The following is a 20,805-nucleotide window of genomic DNA, read 5'->3' on the forward strand; positions in this document are numbered from 1 at the left end:
GATCCCTAGAAGTTACGCCAGATACGTGATATAAACAGCCGGGAAGCTAATCGTCTATTTTATCCGAGATTTTATTATATAGACGACGGCCGATAAACGAAATCATACGAAACGTAGAAACTACGGTTCTCACGGTTCGTACGATCATCATCATCCTCGTTTCCTAGTCCGTTCGGAACGATGGCGATCCGCTCGAGCGCCGTGCAACGTCGATCTTGGGCAAGTTTTACGATCCCGATCTACGACGTAATTTTTCCCTGATAAACCTAGTTCTCTGCATAGCGAGCGTACGAACGAACGAACGAACGAGCTCGTTCGCTCGCTCGCTCGCATAAAAACCGAAGCCGTTTGGAAGATCGGAACGGGTACGAACGGGTTCCTCGCTGTCGGAGAAAGATCGGTTGGAAAGCGGATCGGACAATTAAGTATTCCCCGGGACAAAAAGGGTATCAAGGTTACCCATAAGTCATTTAAGGTACTGCGAAACCTCGGCGAGCCGATTTCCCCCAACTTTCGGGCGGACTGTCGAGGGAAGACGGATGTAAAGCAGTCAGGACGAAGACAGGGGGGACGCGAGACCTGAATGCAGCTGACTTATTGCACGGTCCGAGCCTCTTTATAAGTCGATCTCGGTGTTACGACCTACATATCGTTCGCTTTTTCCGGATCGAAGAATCAGCCATGCTCGGGGCAAACGAGGGTAACCGTGGTTTCGGTACAAACTAGACTTTAGACGATGCTACTCGAGATCGGAGACTTTTACTTTCCTCGGGCTCGCACGATCTTATCATTAGAGAAGCAATTTTATAGGTACCGTAATTTCTCTCCCTAATTCGCGCTCAGATTGCGCACGAGAATGGACAATTCGGGAAGAGGAGACGCGATTATTCGTGGCGCAAGCCTCGTTTTTATTGTTGTCGACAATCGGCAACTATAAAAACTAAATAAATAATAATAAAATTAAAAAGTAAATAACTAAAAAATTAATCGTATCTTCTCCTCCCAAATTGTCCAGTTTCGAGCGCAACCGGAGCGCGAATTAGGGAGAAATTACTGTACACAGCGTTCTTTGTTCGTGTAATTTTTGTGTAACGTGTCATTTTTGTGCAACGTATAATTTTTGTGTAACATATAATTTTTATGTAACGTATAATTTCTGTGCAACGAACAACTTTTGTATAACGTGCAATTATTTGTATAATTGTTGTATAATCTTTTTTACATTTTTGCTACACTAAAAACGATCTGGAGCCCGTGTATACGTAAACAAACAAGTAAATAAATAAAACTCGAGGGAATCAATAACGTTCTCCTTTATGTTCGAGAATTATCGGATCTCTGATAATCCTGTTTGAAACTTTGGTACGCTGGATAGACAGTCGCACCTAGTAGACTCAGGAAACTTCGGTTGATGTAGCACCTTGTGGGTGCTGGCAAACTTCGCTCCGCTAGACAGACTATTATAGCACCTTGTATATCCTAACGAAGTTTCATTAATCATTGTGTTAACAACCAAACGTGTAATCAGTTTTAAATAATAAAGAAACGTCTATGGAATTGAAGAAAACAGTTGGCTACCATGTGGGTCGATAAATTCCCACGAAAATTAATTATCTGATAAAAAGATGTTCCGTGTGCGACAATCGCTTTGCGAAGGTGAAACTGTTGAAGCGGCAACGCAATGGAGAAACGATTATTATCTAATAGGATAGTGGAGCCCAGTTACAGTAGAGTGACCAATTGCTGTGCCTTTGGTTTGTTATATTCATCGAATTATTATATTAATTGCCATATTAAAATAAAATAAATATCAAAATAAAATAAATATTGAAATAAATATTAAAATAAAATAAATATCAAAATAAAATAAATATTGAAATAAATATTAAAATAAAATAAATATCAAAATAAAATAAATATTGAAATAAATATTAAAATAAAATAAATATCAAAATAAAATAAATATTGAAATAAATATTAAAAAAAATAAATATTGAAATAAATATTAAAATAAAATAAACATTGAAATAAATATTAAATAATAAAATAAAATAAATATTGAAATAAATATTTAATATTAAAATAAAATAAACATTAGTTTGTCGAATTATCGTATTAAAATTTATATTCTTTTATTCTGTTTATTTTTGACTAAAGAAATTGAAGATGTCTCGCTCGATGAATAGAAAGTTAATTATGCTCGAAAAGAAACCAAAGGCACAGTAACTGACACCGCTACTCTATCAGTAACAGCATTATCCGGGCGAGAAGTGTTCGCAAGAAACGCAGGAACAGTCCGATAGGATTGTCTTAATCGGATAAAGATACCTCGGACGGATCGAGCCATGTCGCGTTCGACATCGCATTACAGTATTAGTGTGTTACACTTATTCTGCCAAGACGATCGCGTCGAACGGTGCTCGGCTGATTAACGTGGCGTGAAACGCGTCGACGTTGGCTCCTCGACGATCACGGGATCAGTGTTTTCAGAGCAAGCCCCATTCTCCCGGGGAATCGGAGCCGCGAGATCTCTCGATCGCGGGTCCCCGATCTGCTTAAAATGATAATGAGGCAACGGTCACGCCGGAAAATATTGTTTTACGGGGTGCTTGTGGCCATTCGCGCGAGACCCGGCCCGGCCAGCACCGAGGATCGCGCGCGTTTTCTCGATCGCTCCGACCCGGGACGATCGAATTCGGAACGAGATCGTCGACGAGGTTTCATTGTCCCCGAGTCGATTTCAGGACGTCACGACTTGCCTCGATGATAGCTGAACTGGTTTGTCGGGGACGTGTGCTCGCAGTCCTCCGCGCATAAGCGACCGTTTAGGCTCCACGAAGTGTCGTTTATGTTCGGCATTCGTTCCTGAATCGCTATCGCGCTTTAAGAGCGCCGTGAGCCGAGATCGAAACGCGTTCGATCTTCTCGGTTACATTATTTTAATCGCGGGAATGCCGTTCGCCCATCGAAACGATACGCTTTCCGTGAAAAAGAAAAAGAAACTGCACGGCGAACGATGTTTTCGTGCCGTGTTCACTGTTTTCCGTGCGCTTTACGCTTGCTTTTTTAATTGAACGTTCTCCGCAGAAACTGGAAAAGAAACACCGCAATTGGAACAACGTGACCAGATCATTTTGTATTCTTTTGTTCGTTTCATTTGTTCTCAATGACACGAGAGAACGTCGATGTAAAACATTGTTCGGTCCAAAGGGACAAATATTGTAATAAAAAGAACATCGTTCTCGCTATGTCGAGATCATCGATGTATTGTTACATTCAAAGTGTCGCATCAACGTCGCGTAATTGCAAAACTATATTTTACTGTGACATCATTTCACAATGTCAAGAACAAGCGAACTATTCGAAATGGTCTAGTGACAGTAATGTCTCCCTAATTGTCGCCCAAATTGTGCACAAAAGTGGACAATTTGGGAAGAGGAGATACGATTTTTCGGCCCAAAGGGATAAATATTGTAATAAAAAGAACATCGTTCTCGCTATGTCAAGATCACCGATATATTGTTATATTCAAAGTGTCGCATCAACGTCGCATCGTTGCAAAACAATATTTTACTGTGACATCATTTGACAGTATTAAGAACAAGCGAACTATTCGAAATGGTCTAGTGACAGTAATGTCTCCCTAATTGTCGCCCAAATTGTGCACAAAAGTGGACAATTTGGGAAGAGGAGATACGATTTTTCGATCCAAAGGGATAAATATTGTAATAAAAAGAACATCGTTCTCGCTATGTCAAGATCACCGATATATTGTTATATTCAAAGAGTCGCATCAACGTCGCATCGTTGCAAAACAATATTTTAATGTGACATCATTTGACATTTGACAGTGTCAAGAACAAGCGAACTATTCGAAATCGTCTAGTGACAGTAATGCCTCCCTAACTGTCGCCCAAATTGTGCACAAAAATCGCCAATTTGGGAAGAGGAGATACAATTGTTCGAGCCTTGCGGCTCGTTTTTATAATTCTTGACAATCGGTGACTATAAAAACTAACTGCAAGGCTCGAATAATCGTATCTCCTCTTTCGAAATTGTCCACTTTTGTGCACAATCCGACCGCCAATTAGGAAGACTTTGCTGTATCTCGTTCACCCTGTACAAATGTGAAGACAATAGACTATAAGGCGCAGATTTTTGCGCAACCGAAACTCGAACGAACAGATTCCCCCGAGACCGGTCGTTGCACGATCTCTATCGAAAAGTGTGCCGTTTTACGGAACGTTTCGCGGCGGCGTCAAGGAGAGGAGGGTTCTCTGACACGAAGTTTTCTGATTTCAGGGATCAGGATGCGGTGGATCGGTTACGTGGCCACAATCCTCTGGTGGTCGGGCATCGCCAGGTCCCTCAGCACGCTGAATCGAGGTCACAGTCAGTAATGCTCGTTTTGGTGGCCGAGGCGCGAGTATTTCAGTAGCGAGACGCGCGTTCTTTCATCGCGCGTGTCCCCGGATCGGTCTCCTCGGGGACATTCTCCGGGTTCCCGTCGTTGATCCCGGCTGACCCTAGATGGATCTAGACACGGCGGCGGCCGGGAAATCAAACAATCTTCGCCGTCCCGAGGCGAATTTAATACGCGGATCCGGCGATCCGCGCCGGCCGACCGGCCGGCCGGACGGCTGCAGGAAGCCGCGGGGCCGTTTATTATTTTCCAATCGGTTTGCGAGAGCGCACCGGGCCGCGGGCGATCGATCCCAATCGAATCTCGCGCGCGGCTCACCGTCGAAAAGATGATTAACATTCAATGACCGGAGCGAACCAGGCCGCGCCGCGCCGCGCAGCGCAGCGCCGGTCTAATCGTCGAATAATGATCGCCGATAACGCTATCGGCTTCCCGTTACTCGATCGCGAAGAAACGACGAATTATTCGAAATCATTGCTTCCGAGCGGCGCTTATTTATCGCGCGAAATAACAGTTATTTGACGGTCCGGGGCCCGCTCGCGGATAATTATTTATCTGCCCCGCGAAAGAGCTTTCTTCTTCTGCGCCTCGTTCTCCGGTCACGTCTTTGTTCGACTGAGAACGCGACCGGTTTTCTCGCGGCGAGTTAGGGGCGTACACTCTCCTCTCTCTCTCTCTTTTCTCTCTCTTCTCTCTCTCTCTCTCTCTCTCTCTCTCTCTCTCTCTCTCTCTCTCCGTTTCCTCCATTTTTCAGGAGCTTCCCCGCGATTTCATTCCGAAGGAATAATCCCGAGGAATGTTTTCCATTGAATTTTCGCACGCACCGGCTCGCGTCGTTTCGCTGATCCCAGCATAATTCCGCGATACCAGCCGTCCGAGAATTTATTCCGCGTTTAAAGCCGCTAAGTGCCGCGCCGGAACTCCACCTGTGCGCTACGGATAGCGCTACTCCCGAGCCGCGAAATTTATATCTTGTTTACGGTACCGATCCCAGTCGAAATGGATTTGAAATACTCGCCTTTCAGCCACCTATCCGGCGATGTTTTCATCTAACTGTAACGCGGTTTCGAGCAGTTTTCATACGCGCTAACTGTACCCGCGGAGAGAGAGAGAGCCTAATGAATGCGGCGCTGTCGTAAATATTTAGACACTGCGCCGCGGCTATCTTATCGGGCGGGTTTCCTTTTTTCCTTTTCTCTTCTTTTCTTTTCCTCTCTTTCGTCGATGGAGCTCTGCGAATTTTTTCGATCGTACACCCCCGGCCGTAAGTTCCCCCATCCCCGGTACACTTGTCCGCGAACACCGTCCGAGAATCATCTTTTACGAGCGCAGTTTATTTCACGGATTTATCGTGTTGCCTTACAAATTTAATGTCGTTCGCGGCGATTACGAGCAACGTTTAGTATCGAAACGTTGTTGCTTGAATTGCATGAGCGCGCATCGGCGGCAAAGATGTGTATATTAATGATATGAAGCGATCAAAGCTTTAGACAGCGTTATCTTCGCGGCCCGGCCGCGATACACGGCGCGATCTATTTATCATGTTTATTTACCGATAAATGTTGGACATCTTTATGCGTCTGGACGTCTATTAAACGGTTTAATATCGAGAAACATCGGTCCGTGGGAAAGCTGGCGGAAAGGATAGCGGGAAAGTCACGTGTGACTTCGGTTCTAGTTTACTGCGTCGCCTCGCTAATGCAAGGCAATCGCACGCTCAAGCAATTAAAGCAACATTCTTTGCTGGTAAATATTGCTCTTGATGTACAAATACAACGTCAGGTTTGCAGGACACGCGCGATTAATCGCAAACGCGCGAGCGGAAACTCATCGTTGGGGGTGCACGCGTATAAATTCAGCTCCTTTTGTTCCTCTTGTTCCACGTAAATCTCGAAGAGACCCGTCTCGATGCCAATATTCTCTCCGTCGTACAAACGTTCTCAGCTCGTCAAAATGATCAAAACGTTCCGAAGGAGTTCGAGAACAAACTGGCGAAAGTACACAAAGTTCGCCTCTCCGTCGGCGAGCATAAACTGTCGGCTACCGAGAGCAACTTCGTCAGGCTGACGGACCGTTCGAACGGAAGCAAAAAGCGTCGTCGAACAGAGGGTTCAAAGGAGCCCGGAACCGTGAGAAACCCTTTGCTCCGGGATTAACACGATTTTCCTGCAAAAAAAAGAGTAACACTCTCTACGTCGCCACGTAGACGACGTCAAGCGGCGGACACACAGAGCGGTCGGCCCCCATCCCCATTGTTCCCCCGAAGAGGTACGAACGTCGGACGCGATAAAGTTTTTCTTTAATTAACGCGGCCGGGCCCCGGGAACGCGATACGAGCATATTTCTAACGGAGAAAGCGAGACCGTGAAGGTAGACACACCGCGAACCGCAAGCAATTTACGTTGCAGTGGCCATACGCGGGACTCGGTTAACGACCTGGCCCAGGTCTACGTACTCGTTCCGCGATTAAGTTTCGTTTTTCTGTTGCCCCTCTCCCCCACCACCCCACCCCTTTCGCCGTCCTCCCGCCGGCCAGGATTTTTCGTTTTTCCCCCGGGCTACCACGTAGTACGGCACTTTCACCGGGAACACTGGGAGCCGGGTAGATCGGATCTGCGAGCGCTAACGACGTCCCAATTACCGGTCCTGGACCGGAGAATCGTTCGGCGATCCCCTAATTAGCGGATCGACGAAAATCCCGGCTCGATGCTCCGCCAGAACTCCTCGTTTCCAGCCCGGAAACGGTCGAGGTGCCCGCCGACCCTGCTACTACTTCAGATCCTCGAGCCTCGTCCGAAGTGATTAAGACGAATATTGGCTTGCTCGTCCCGATAACTATCGCCATGCGAAACGAAGACCTTCCGAGCGGCGAGAGACGGGAGCCCCGGGTATACTCGATCCTGTTCGAATAAAAATTTCAACGAGTCGGAGGATGGTATGGTAGAACTACGGTCGTCGGAACTTCTTTTGTTGCGATGAAATTTTGAGCAATTTATGGATCTTTCGCTGAACTTTTCTGAAATACTGTCGAGTGTTACTTCGGTTATGTGAACGTCTAGGGGTAAACGGTTCGGTTAAATTCGTTTAACCGAAGAGATAATCAGCGGACTCTTATTGTATGATCTTACTCAGTTGTATATGAATCAGTTATTTCTCATCGAGTTCGTGCGAATGAAGTTCTACCGTAGATATTCTTCGATAGCAGATAGCATGTTCTAAATATGATCAAAAGTATGCTCGAAGATTGCATGCGATTTCTACCATGTCAATTCGTTCGGGAACTTCGTATTGGTTTCACGAAAATTAAAAATTTACGCGGATTCTATAAACTGAGTCCATGTCGTTCAAGGAACTTGGTCTCGGTTTCTCTAAAATGTAATTAATACTTTTTACGGAGTCAGCACAGCTAAAGATTAGAGCAGCAGAGCCGATTATCGTAGAGTGATCAATTACTTTATATTTATATTCGTCGAATACTACTTTATATTTATCAAATACAATTTTATATTTAACGAATACCACATACAGTAATGTCTCCCTAACTGACGCTCAGATTGTGCACAAAAATGGACAATTTTGGAAGAGGAGATATGATTATTCGAGCCTTGCGGCTCGTTTTTATAATTCTTGACAATCGGTGACTATAAAAACTAACTGCAACGCTCGAATAATCGTATCTCCTCTTCCCAAATTGTCCACTTTTGTGCACAATCCGAGCGTCAATTCGAGAGATATTACTGTGCTACATTTTCGTATTCTTTTGTCTCGTTTATTTTCGGATAAGATTAAGTCTTTAAGTATTAAGTATTTAGTTTTAACTTAATAACTAAGTAACTTAGTTTTAAGTATTAAGTCTTTCGATTAGAAAATAAATAATTGAAAAGAATACAAAAATGTAATAAGTTTTAGTCGATGAATGCAAAGTTAATTATGTCCGAAAACAAAGCAAAAGCTCGACGATTCAGAAACAAACAGAACGAAAGAATACGAAATATGTCTAAATTCAATGCAAATATAAAGTTAATTACGAAAGGAAATCAAAGACGCGGCAATTGGTCACCCCACAGTAACCGGCTCCGCTACCCTAATTGTTGACGAGGATTCGGAAGTGGGTCGCACCTCGGCGAGCCTGAGCAGGAGATAGCAGATTGGAAGTCAGCAGCGAACGATTCCGCGCGAAACAATTTTCCTGTTGCTCGTTGCCCCGAGATCGCAGCCGGGCGTCGTTAAGAATCGATTCTAATCTAGACGTAAATGCTCCCATTAGTCGGCAGGCTTAATTGTATGTTCGCTGGCCTACTTCGGCCGGTGCTCTCGCGGCCACGGGGAACGGCGAAGGGAGAGAACGCGAAAGAAAGAGGGAAAGAGAAAAAGGAAAGAGCGGCATAGAGAGACATAGAGAAAGAGAGAGAGAGAGAAAGACCAGGAAAGAGAGGAAGAGAGAGAGAGAGAGAGAGAAACGAGAGATAGAAGGGGAATCAATCAGCCGAGTCCGCGGCCGGCAGCCGCGAGCCGCGAGCAGCATCGCCAGGTGATTTGTGGGACCGTGTGTCGTTCTATTCGCTGCCAGTTAACATTTCGACCCTTAATTCGATCGCCGCGTTTCTTGCGGTAGCCGTGCCGCGATCGTCCCGGAGATCGGCTCCCGTAAATTCCCCCTCCGATGATTTTTACGCTCGTTTACGGTCCGGTTTTTAACACCTTGACCGCGGCGGATGATGTCAGCTGTCGCGCTAACTGTGTCCCGCTGGCTGTCACACTGACCGCTAAACGTCCGCGGATGCTCGTCACCGGCACTTTGAAATATGGGCTTTCGGTGATGGACATGTTTTATGGGACGTGCCGAGCCACATAGTCACTTTTCGCGCGGATTCTGCGGCACGATGTCTCTGTTATCCGCGAACCAGCTGACCGAGCTGTTGGAAATCGACTGATCGCGTCTCTCGGACAGGATGCGGTCCGATTCGATGGCAACGCGTCTCGAAGGTACAGAGAGTTCAACGCGAATGTATTCCTTCCGTCGGTTATATTTAGCAGGTCGATAATAACGTAACGACGTCTTTATTCAATTTTATCGTGACAGCAGTTCAGATACTATTTCCAGTCGGCGACGTTAAGGAGATAATGAGAATCCAATATCCGAAGAGAACGGGCCGAAACAAATTGCCTATAGATAGAGCGCTAAACTAGAAAATAGTAAAAGCCGCAACACCCGGTGGAAAGGGGAATCGATGTAAAAAGAGCGTATGGAGGCCAGGAATGAAAATAATCGTATCATTAACGTTTACCGTCTTCGCGAAACAACAAAAAGACGATCGCAAAACGAAGACTCGGACCGTTTAGAAAGTAGTGAAACCTCCAAACACACGTATTCGAGCCGACGGGTGATCGTGATCGTTTGCTCCGCAGGTTACAAAATCACCCCGAAGCCCTGCCGAGTGCCAGGCGCTGAGACCAAGGAGGGCACGTGCATGTTCGTCTGGGAGTGCATCAAGTCGGAGGGGACGCACGTGGGCGTGTGCATGGACACGTTCATGTTCGGCAGCTGCTGCGTGCACAACTCGACGACGAACTCGATCACCGCGCCTAATCAACAGCAGCAGCACCATCATCATCATCATCAGCAGCAGCAGCAGCACGCGTCGTCCTCCGATCCTCTGAGGCCAACGCTGGCGGAAGCGTTGGGCAACGAGGCGACCAGGCCAACGTTGACCTCGTTGTCCAGCTTCCTGGTGACGGATTCGACGACCCCGAGGCCCAGTCACCATCAGTCGAGCTACGATCCTCCCGGCGGGACCAGCAGACCCCATAAACCATTGTCGCCCGGCTCCGGGAGGCCGTTGCAGAAGAGGCCGCACGCGAAGCCGACGTCGGACCACAAGGACAGGGTGCAAGTGGTGCCCGGTTCGCCGAACTTCTGGGAGAAGGGCTCCCAGAGCACGAGGCGGCCCGGGTCCACCGATCACTGGGTGAAGGGACCGCAGAGCACCAAGAGGCCGGGTTCTGACTCCTGGGAGAAGGGTCAGACCACCAAGAGACCCGGCTCCACCAGTTCCTGGGAGAAGGAGGCTCAAACTACTAAAAGACCAGGCTCCAATCACTGGGAGAAGGAGGCTCAAACTACTAAAAGACCAGGCTCCAATCACTGGGAGAAGAGTCCTCAGACCACCAAGAGACCCGCGTCCACTATTCTTTGGGACAAGAACGCTCAGAGCACCAAGAGACCAGGGTCCACTAGTCTTTGGGACAAGGACACGCAAAGCACCAGGAGACCAGGGTCTACTAGTCTTTGGGATAAAGACGCTCAAAGCACCAAGAGACCAGGATCTACTAGTCTTTGGGATAAAGACGCTCAAAGCACCAAGAGACCCGGGTCCACTAGTCTTTGGGAGAAGGAGACTCAAAGCACCAAGAGACCGACATCGGACACCAAAAGGCCCGGGACGGTCGAGATCTGGGAGAAAGGTCCTCCGAGCACCAAGAGACCCAGCTCTTCTTTCTCTACGTTCGTCCACACCACGAAGAAACCAGCCACTACTGTTTTCTGGGAGGAAACTCAGGGTACCAAGAGACCGGACGTCCAAAGTCCTCAACAGAAGACCAGGCCGGACGATAGCCAGCACACGGCTGTTAAGGAGAAGGAGACTACTCACGACGGGTTCCAGGGCCATCACCAAGGGTTCAAGGACAAGGTGGACACTGGGCACAACACGTTGATCATAAGACTGCCGGGTAAGGAGCACGCGTCCAACGACGACGAAGGTATTAGGCCGAACAGGCCGAGCAACCAAAGACCGATCGAGACGAGGCCGGACGAGGGGAAGACCGAGGACGCCGATCTGACCGTGCAGGAGTCCGTGCATCGGCCGAGCGTCAATTCGGTTGACGAAAACGTAAGAACTCCGCTTCGTCGGGAGGGAAATCGATCGCTTTGATTATGTTTTTAAGGCTGTTCCGTGTCGCAGGAAACCGTCAAGGAGCCTCACTCGAACCTGAACTTCATCCACACCGAGCGGCCGCAATGGGCGACGAAGCCGGTGTCGCCGAAACCGACCACGGACTTCTCGAAACCGTACTTCTCGATCAAGACGACCACCTACAGGCCAACGTCGATGAACGACTCAAGGCCGAACTTCGTCTCGAAGCCGACCAACGCCTCGAAGACGCCGCCGACGATCAGGCCGAGCCTAGCCAGCAGCCAGTTTACCACCAGGTATTCGACTATGTCCTTATGTTTCATTCGCCATCGTAGCTCGATCCTTTCGTCGAGCAATCGTTCGTTTCACGGTGTACTCGAAAGCGACCCTGACGAAGGGTCTTTTTAGCTAGGTCTCGAAGATCCGCCTAGAAGCGTAGAGTGAAGAGACAAGGAATGGAGGCAGTTCCGGGCAACAGCTTCAATCTTTTCTTTCATTCTAGCGCAGCCGGATCCGTGCCACAGACCTCTCACTGGCAGGTGACCACAGAACCGGCGTTCATCACCAAACAAAGGCCGTCGTCGTCCACGAAGCCGTCGGGCTCCTTGGAAACCGCTAAACCGATGCCAGTTAGCTCCCATTTCTGGTCGGAGAACAGCTGGACGCCGCCCAGACCGTCCTTGAAACCGCACTGGACGGACAATCCTAGTCTCCTTCAGAACGGCCCTGAAGCCTTCCCTCCGCGACCCAGTTTCAAGCCCACGGAACCACAGGAAGTATGTCCAGTCAATGACTCGTATCACTTGTCAACGATCCCGCCACGTGAACCCCGTTTAATCCCCGTTTAACCAACCGAAATCTTTACTCGATCCACTGTCAGCTCGATGATTCACGGAGCGTATTAGTCGTAACGATGGGTGATTAAGTGGCTGCAGATGGGACCTGAGAATTTACAGAATTTACAGACGGTCCCGGACAAGGGACATTTATGAAGGCAAAGCGACGCTCTATGATCTTTTTAGCAATTTTAATGCCACGAGAAATTTGGGACACCGAAAATATGCACAGGATAAACGATACTAGCTAGAATCCTAGAATTTGTCGAAATATTCCATTGCCGCGATAATTGTCGTCGGACAGTCTCGTCTAAAGAACTATTGTAGAGGTTATGTGACACCGTATTATCTTTCTAGTCACTTCGATAGTTCCACAGGTTCTGAATAAATGACTCTAGATATACAATAACTTCTCTCCGTAACGTCTCTTCTCCCCAATTGACGCTCGATGGATTACAGTAATGTCTCCCTTACTGATGCTCAGATTGTCCACTAAAATGAATAATTTGGGAAGAGGAGATACGATTGTTCGAGCCTTGCGGCTCGTTTTTATAATTGTGGATAATATATAACTATAAAAATAACTTCTCTCCGTAACGTCTCTTCTCCCCAATTGACGCTCGGATTAGAGTAATGTCTCCCTTACTGACGCTCAGATTGTCCACTAAAATGGATAACTTGGGAAGAGGAGGTACGATTGTTCGAGCCTTGCGGCTCGTTTTTATAATTGTGGATAATATATAACTATAAAAATAACTTCTCTCCGTAACGTCTCTTCTCCTCAATTGACGCTCGGATTACAGTAATGTCTCCCTTACTGACGCTCAGATTGTCCTCTAAAATGAATAATTTGGGAAGAGGAGATACGATTGTTCGAGCCTTGCGGCTCGTTTTTATCATTGTGGACAATTTATAACTATAAAAGTAACTTCTCTCCATAACGTCTCTTCTCCCCAATTGACGCTCGGATTACAGTAATGTCTCCCTTACTGACGCTCAGATTGTCCTCTAAAATGGATAATTTCGGAACAGAAGATACGATTATTCGAGTCTTGCGGCTCGTTTTTACAGTTGTTAACAATCAGAAACGATAAAAACAAGCTGCAAGGCTCGAACAATCGTGTCTCCTCTTCCCAAATCGTCCATTTTTGTGCACAATCCGAGCGCGAATTAGGGAGAATTTACTGTAATCCGAGCGTCAATTAGGGAGACTTTTTTTATTGTAGTCTTCAAAATTAGAATATCCGTTTGCCTCGATCATTGTCGCTAGACGGTCCCACTTGAAGAGCAATTTCAGAAAAGTGGTGTACCATCCTTGAAGTAGCTTCAATTCCACCATAAGCATCGAACAGCGAATACATCTGCAGGATAAACGATTCCAAGTGGTATCCAGGAATTTCTCGAAATATCTGCTCGCCTCGACGATTGTCGCGAGACAGTCCCATCTGGGGAATCAATTGCGAAGGGCCAACGCCTCCGGCGATGTAAAAACATCGAAGAGCAATAGTCGACGGCGCAATTTGTCCCGAGAACCGAGCGCCTCGCCGCTCCAAGTATTTTCCGACACGTTCCCCTGCACCCTGTCGTGAATATTCGTAACTGTACAGCGAACAACGCCGGCATCCGCATTATTCGAATAACACACGGTCCCCTGGCTCCGCTATAATTCACGCGGAGCCGGGGGAATATTCGAATTTCAATTCGAACGGACGCTCGATCCGGAACAGCGAGGAATCCGTAATCCTTGGACGGCTCTTAACGCGCGGTTGCCCATCGTCGCAAAAACCATCCTGTTCCTCCCCGTTCGTCCCTCCTCTCTTCTCGTCTGTTCGCCACGCTATCTCTTTCACTCTTTCTCTCTCTCTCTTTAAAACGCTCCGCGAGGTATCTAATCGAAGGATCGATCCTGCGCGCGAGGAACAGCTTTATCGCGTTACATCCTTGATCGGCCGGTGATCCGGCCGGGACGTTATTAGATCCGATCGGTATGTAGAAGGCCCGGCTTGCCGAGTCGAATCGAACCGAGGCGGAATCGAGCGGAATCGGCGCGGAATCGACGCGGTGTCGAGAGGCTCCGGACGATCTCCGTCGGCCGTTTTTGCCGCGGTTACTGTGCATCGCGACAAAGAACGCGGGCCCCGATAAGGCCCGGCCATTCGATTACACAGTCCATTGAGCACCGCGAACCACTACAAAGTAGAGGGAACGGCCGGCGATTTAGAGAATTAATATAAAACCGCCGATACCAACGGCAACCCGAGTTTTATTCGGTTAGAACATCGTGTCCGACGATCGATCTGTCTTTGTTATTATTATTATTTATTAACGAGCTTTATAAGCTCTTTTGTAGTGCTGGTTTAGCGTGCGTTGATTGATAGGAAATTTGAGACGCTATACGGATTGAACGTGATCGATATAAAAGAATTTACAGGTTTTACAGAATTTGCAGAATTTACAGATTTTAAAGAATTTACAGATTTTGCAGAATTTACAGAATTTACAAATTTTACAGAATTTGCAGAATTTACAGATCTCATAGAATTTACAGAATTTACAAATTTTACAGAATTTGCAGAATTTACAGATCTCATAGAATTTACAGAATTTGCAGAATTTACAGAAATTATTATTTGCGACGCGAAAATATCTGCGACGACATCGTTCATAATTTATACCGTAATTTATATAATATATACGATTTTCCATTTCTTATACTCGTCTCATAGTTTTTACTATTATTAATAATATTATTATTATTTATTTACGCGCTGTTAGACTCTCTTAAATCGTACAAGCGAAATATACACATAATCCGGAAGAAATGAACATTACATAGTACAAGATTTAATAACAGATGCAATGGGATCAGTTAAATGACTCAGGGTGCTTCCGAAGGAACCATATTTTGCACTGGTTTGCCGTCCCAGTCCCTTAGCGATGCAACTTTGAAAACTCAATGAAGTTCTGTTATAACTAATGCAAAAAAAGTTCCGAGTTTCGCAAGGTTCTAGGTGGAACGTTAAGATTTAACAGCTCAATTTTTCTCTGCTCGCGCGAGTCGGTAGATTCTGCTCCAGCAATCAGACAGAGCAATTCGAAATTCATTTTTATCGTGATATATTCAACAAACTGATTATTACTGGGACTTTTAGAACACGGGAAAGTTACAGTAATATTTCCTATACAAATTATAACTTTCTAGTTTCGATTTCATCAATTAAATAACTTCGATATTATATATATTATTATATATTATTATATATGTTATTATATATTATTACATATATATTATAATATATATTATATTATATTATATTATATTGTATTATATTATATTATATTATATTATATTATATTATATTATATTATATTATATTATATTATATTATATTATATTATATTATATTATATTATACTATATTATATTATATTATATTATATTATATTATATTATATTATATTATATTATATTATATTATATTATATTATATTATATTATATTATATTATATTATATTATATTATATTATATTATATTATATTATATTATATTATATTATATTATATTATATTATATTATATTATATTATATTATATTATTATATTATATTATATATATATGTATTATTATATATATATTATTAGGTTTTGATATTCGGCACTCAGCAGAAACTTGGCGGAACTATCATGGCAAAAGAACAGAATTTTACTCAAGGCCAAATTTCCCTAGATCATCGTCGATGATCACCGTAAAATATCCGCCAAGATATTGTTGAATTCATTGTTGAATTGTTCCGCAGAGCACCGAGTTCCATAAGCCGCTCGGCTCGGCCCACTACATCACGACGTCCCATTTCGAGACGTCCGCCAGGCCGAGACCCACGAAGAAGACCACGACGTCCACGACGACGACGACCTCGACGACTACGACGACCACCACGACCACGACCACGACCACTACGCCGAGACCCGAGACGACCGTTACCAGCGAGCCGACCAAAGCAACCGGATCGGTGCTGACGGTTTCCGCGGCCGACGAGAGCAAAGGCACGCAATGCGGCGTCCCGCCCCTGTTCCCAAGGCCGGAAACCAGGATCGTCGGGGGCAAGGACGCGCCGTTCGGTCGATGGCCTTGGCAGGTGTCCGTCAGACGAACTTCCTTCTTCGGGTTCTCCAGCACGCACCGCTGCGGCGGCGCTGTGCTCAACGAGAACTGGATCGCTACGGCTGGCCACTGCGTTGACGAGTGAGTAGAGATAAGTAACAATTAGAAGACCCTTCGGTATGTGTCGCAGTTCATAATGAAAGAAGAAATCCTGGGTGCTAGAGGCGTTTTTAAACGAGAGTGTCTTCAAAGGTTCGGGCTAAGATGCTGATCTAGCTGCAGGCGGGATTTTTTTGCCATGGAAGCACGAAAGCTTTCGATGTGGGACTTTTGCGTAGTCTTCGAGCAGTGTTTTGGCAAGGGTCATGAATTTTTAGGAAGGTGAATTATCAAAATTGAGATCGGTATGAGCGATCAAAGAAGAGTCTTACGGCTTGAAGCAGCAGACTAGGGTGCTACATTTTAGCTGGATTCGTGATTTTTTTACTCTGAAGCTACGAAAGCTTTCGGTGTGGGACTTTTGTGTATTCTTTTAGTTATGTTTCGGTAAGGTACATGATTTTTTACGAAGTTGGAACATCAAAATTGAGATCGGTATGTGCAATCAAAGAAGAGTCCTATAGTTTGATGTAGCAATCTAGAGTGCTACATTTTAGCTGGTTTCATGATTTTTTTATTCTGGAATCACGAAAACTTTCGATGCGCGACTTCTGTTAACACTTTTAGTTACGTTTTAACAAGATACGTGATTTTTTAGAAAGGCGTAACTTAAAAATTGAGATTGGTATGAGCGATCAAAGAAGAGTCCTATAGCTTGATGTTGCAATCTAGAGTGCTACATTTTAGCTGGCTTCATGATTTTTTTATTCTGGAACTACGAGAGCTTTCGATGCGCGACTTCTGTTAACGCTTTTAGTTACGTTTGAACAAGATACGTGATTTTTTAGAAAGGCGTAACTTAAAAACTGAGATCGGTATGAGCGATCAAAGACAAACCTAAGTATCTCGAAATTCTAAAATGCTTCCTTTTTTGCTAGCTTCGTGATCATTTTTACTATCAAACCACGAACGATTTCGTTACGAGACTTCCGCGTGCTCTTCCCTTCGTATTAGACAAATTTGTATTGAAAAGAAGAATCAGGATCGAGTTTGTTACGAGGGATGATAAGGAGTCCTAATCTCCGCGAGGATCGACGTACGCGCGGAAGCGGCGCGAATCCGTTCGCCAGATCAAACATCGGTAATCGCCTAATCAAACGAGCTCGAGTGAGTTATCGTTCAGCGAACCAGTCGGATGGTAGTCGTGAAAAGCTGAATCGAAACCGACCGACTGCACTGGCTCGCTGGAAGTGTTAAGTTCTGCTGTCAGTCGGGACAGAGTCCCTAAATAAGAGCAGACAGACGCACGCGGAATGACTCGATAATAGTTTCCGTCGGCGGCGGAGCACGCGTGAAGCGCAAAAACCGATCCTGTTATCCGTATTACGCTCGGCCTACCCGGGATGTGTCTATTAATTAGCCTGGATGCTGAGCCGATAGCGTATCGTGGCCGCGTATCTCGCTGCGTTTCACCTCCGTAGCGTCGCGTGAACCGCGCAAGACCACGTCAAGCGAGAAACCAAATCAAAGGATCTTTGTGCAAATATTTTTTAAAATTTGTTATACTCTTCTTAGACTTTTTACCGTGCGAAATTTCATCGCGAGTTTCTCGTCGATGCCTGAAGCCCACTCAATTTATTCATCGATGCAGAAAATCTGCTGTTCGCTCAATGTATCATCGGTGCATAAAACTTGCAAGTCTACTCGATATTTTTCTTAGGTTCTTTAATAGTTCTCAGGTTATTCGCAATGTCTAATAATGCGGTTCTTACGCAATTATACAAAATTCTTTAGCGAAAGAGAACGCAAAATCCGTCAGAATTCCAGCAATTTGTCGTTTAATTCGTTTTCAGCCACTCTCAACTTCCTCTATATCAAAATTTTTTAATTAGAAAGAATTGTTATTTATAGCATTATTTCATGAACTTTCCACATTTCTGACTGCAACGCAAAACAATATAAACGCCAGAGGAATTCAAAAATCCTGTTGTACGATCTTGCGATCGATGCAGAGAATTTTCAGCTTGCGCAAAAATTGCAGTCCGTTCGTGAACTCATAGTCGAATCCGCCTCGAGTATTCGCTTGTCGGAGCCGGTTTACATGTAGAGAAAACCGAGTTGAAAGCCGCGTGATTATCGCGACTCCCTCGATTATTATGTAATTGCGAGTTGTCAGGGATCAGGAGTCAGAGGGAGCTTGTCGTTGGTCGTGTGTTCCAGCCTGCTGACTTCGCAGATCCGGATCCGCGTCGGTGAATACGACTTCTCGTCGGTCCAGGAACGCCTGCCTTACGTCGAGCGAGGCGTCGCGAAGAAAGTGGTCCATCCGAAGTACAACTTCTTCACGTACGAGTACGATCTAGCCTTGGTGAGACTGGAGAGCTCGTTGACGTTCGCGCCGCACATCTCGCCCATCTGCTTGCCAGCCACCGACGACCTTCTGGTCGGCGAGAACGCGACCGTCACCGGATGGGGACGGCTCAGCGAGGGCGGCACTCTGCCCTCCGTGCTGCAGGAGGTAAATTACCCTCGTAAATTCCCGCCCTCCCGACCACCCGACACAGAATCACCGGCCGAGGAATCTACTCGCGCGTTCCAGCCCGCCAAATCTTGCCACAGGAAATTCGGATTTTAAATTAGCTTTGCCCGCCCGCGCAGCTGAACGGGAACGGAATACCGCGAGCAGAGGCAGTGAAATATTTCGGTGCGCGTTTCTTGTGATCGTAGAATAACTTGGGAAACACACGTTTGAAACGGGGAAAAAGAATTAGATTTTAAATTGCAAAGAAATGTAGTGGTACACCTTGGTCAGGGGTCTAAATTCTCTCTCTGGACAACAAACTGCTGCGGTCTAAATGCGTGTTAAAATTAATCTGAGCATATGTAATTTCGCTATGAGGCTCGGTTTTAGATTCTAAAGTAGAAATATTGGAAAGATTCCGAGCAAAAGTGTTGCACGCAATAGTAAACGCTTCGTGGTTTGTTACGAACGAAGTCGTGAGAAACGATCTACAAATGTCACCAGTGAAAACAGAAATTATTGCAAAATAATTTTGCAATAAAGTGCAACGAAAAACTTAGTAAGCGTCCTAATTAACTAGCGGTTAACTTACTGAACGCTAGAAGCCACTAGATTTCACCAGATTTAAAAAAAAAAAAATGAACACATAATACAGTAATTTCTCCCTGAAATACCAAATTTCGTGCTAGTGCTACGCCTATGTAATATATTGCTACGTCGATGTTAAGGGTGGTCTCCAAGTTGCTTTCGAATCGCGTCATGTGGCCTCCGAATTGCCTTCGAATCGTAGTATGTGGCCTCCGAATTGCCTTCGAATCGTGGCAAGTGGCCTCCGAATTGCCTTCGAATCACGGCAAAATATTAGAAATAAAAAAGTTAAGTCACCGTTTTTATTCTAGCATTATTCTAACACTATTCTAGCATTTTGCCGACTAGCCCGTGTTGTACAAAAAGCCGCGAGGCCCAAAGATCGCGACTTATTCTCAGATCTGCGGTTTCAATTTCGTCCTCCGAACATTTCTGGGAGAAATTATTATATTATATTAAATTATCGAAAGGTGTGAACCACTGGGCGATCATCCACTGTTATTTCATAATACCCGACCGACGATTTACGTATCACCGTTCGGAAGTTTGCAAATAAATAGAATTAAAGAAAAATTAGCTTTCATCTGTCGTGGCGATAGCGGTGGACTGTTCAATGGATGTCAATTGATCGTTGACTATTGTTTCAGGTTTCCGTGCCTATAGTGAGTAACGATAGATGTAAGTCAATGTTCCTGAGAGCTGGTAGACACGAATTCATACCAGACATATTCCTGTGCGCGGGATACGAGACCGGAGGTCAGGACTCTTGTCAGGTAATTCCTCAAAGTCGATAATTTACAGCCTGGTAACAGCGTGGCTGGCATAATAGGCTGGTTATTAGACGTATTTACCCGGAATGCAAATCTCCTGCAGCAATCGTGAGAGACAACTTGTTTCTCCTGTGTCCAATCTTCCTTTTTGAGATGCAAACGTGAGACTCGCTGGCATTCTTGCGTAGAGTAGCTATCGATGGGCAGGATATCGACGATTTATTATAATATTTATCGATCAAAATATGTGCTCTACAAAGAACATTATTTCGATTTGCCTAATTAATTCTTTCTACATTGAAGATATCGGATTTATACATGTTCTAAACGTGTCATAAAATGTTTTGTCAAATTAAATAATTGACAAGCGAACAGCGATTCTTTTTTATTACTTCAAGCGTAATAATATAACTTCTCAATAGCAGGAAAAAAGTCTCGATCGTGAAACGAGTTACACGAAAGTTAATTCCCCGGTTGATAAAAGTGTCTTTAGTCGAAAATTATGATTCAACATGTTCCGTGCCACGTGTATCATTGATGGTACATG

General features: G+C 45.2%; 1 protein-coding gene across 3 annotated transcripts in view; it reads left to right on the plus strand.

The window, feature by feature from the left end:
* The window catches only part of LOC117229132 (uncharacterized), a 128,783-nt gene that overhangs the window by 105,040 nt on the left and 2,938 nt on the right, over positions 1-20,805 (plus strand). For 2 of the 3 annotated variants that reach the window (XM_033485347.2, XM_033485356.2), the window contains exons 2-8: positions 4,303-4,392; positions 9,833-11,316; positions 11,389-11,636; positions 11,843-12,116; positions 15,976-16,421; positions 18,600-18,897; positions 20,136-20,261. In XM_033485347.2, coding sequence (XP_033341238.2) covers positions 4,311-4,392; positions 9,833-11,316; positions 11,389-11,636; positions 11,843-12,116; positions 15,976-16,421; positions 18,600-18,897; positions 20,136-20,261 — 2,958 coding nt within the window. In that variant the 5' untranslated portion in view covers positions 4,303-4,310. The remainder of the gene's footprint in view (positions 1-4,302; positions 4,393-9,832; positions 11,317-11,388; positions 11,637-11,842; positions 12,117-15,975; positions 16,422-18,599; positions 18,898-20,135; positions 20,262-20,805) is intronic. The other variant, XM_033485366.2, reaches the window with a different exon arrangement.

Source organism: Megalopta genalis, chromosome 15, assembly GCF_051020955.1.
Source record: "Megalopta genalis isolate 19385.01 chromosome 15, iyMegGena1_principal, whole genome shotgun sequence".
Taxonomy (NCBI): Eukaryota; Metazoa; Arthropoda; class Insecta; order Hymenoptera; family Halictidae; genus Megalopta; species Megalopta genalis.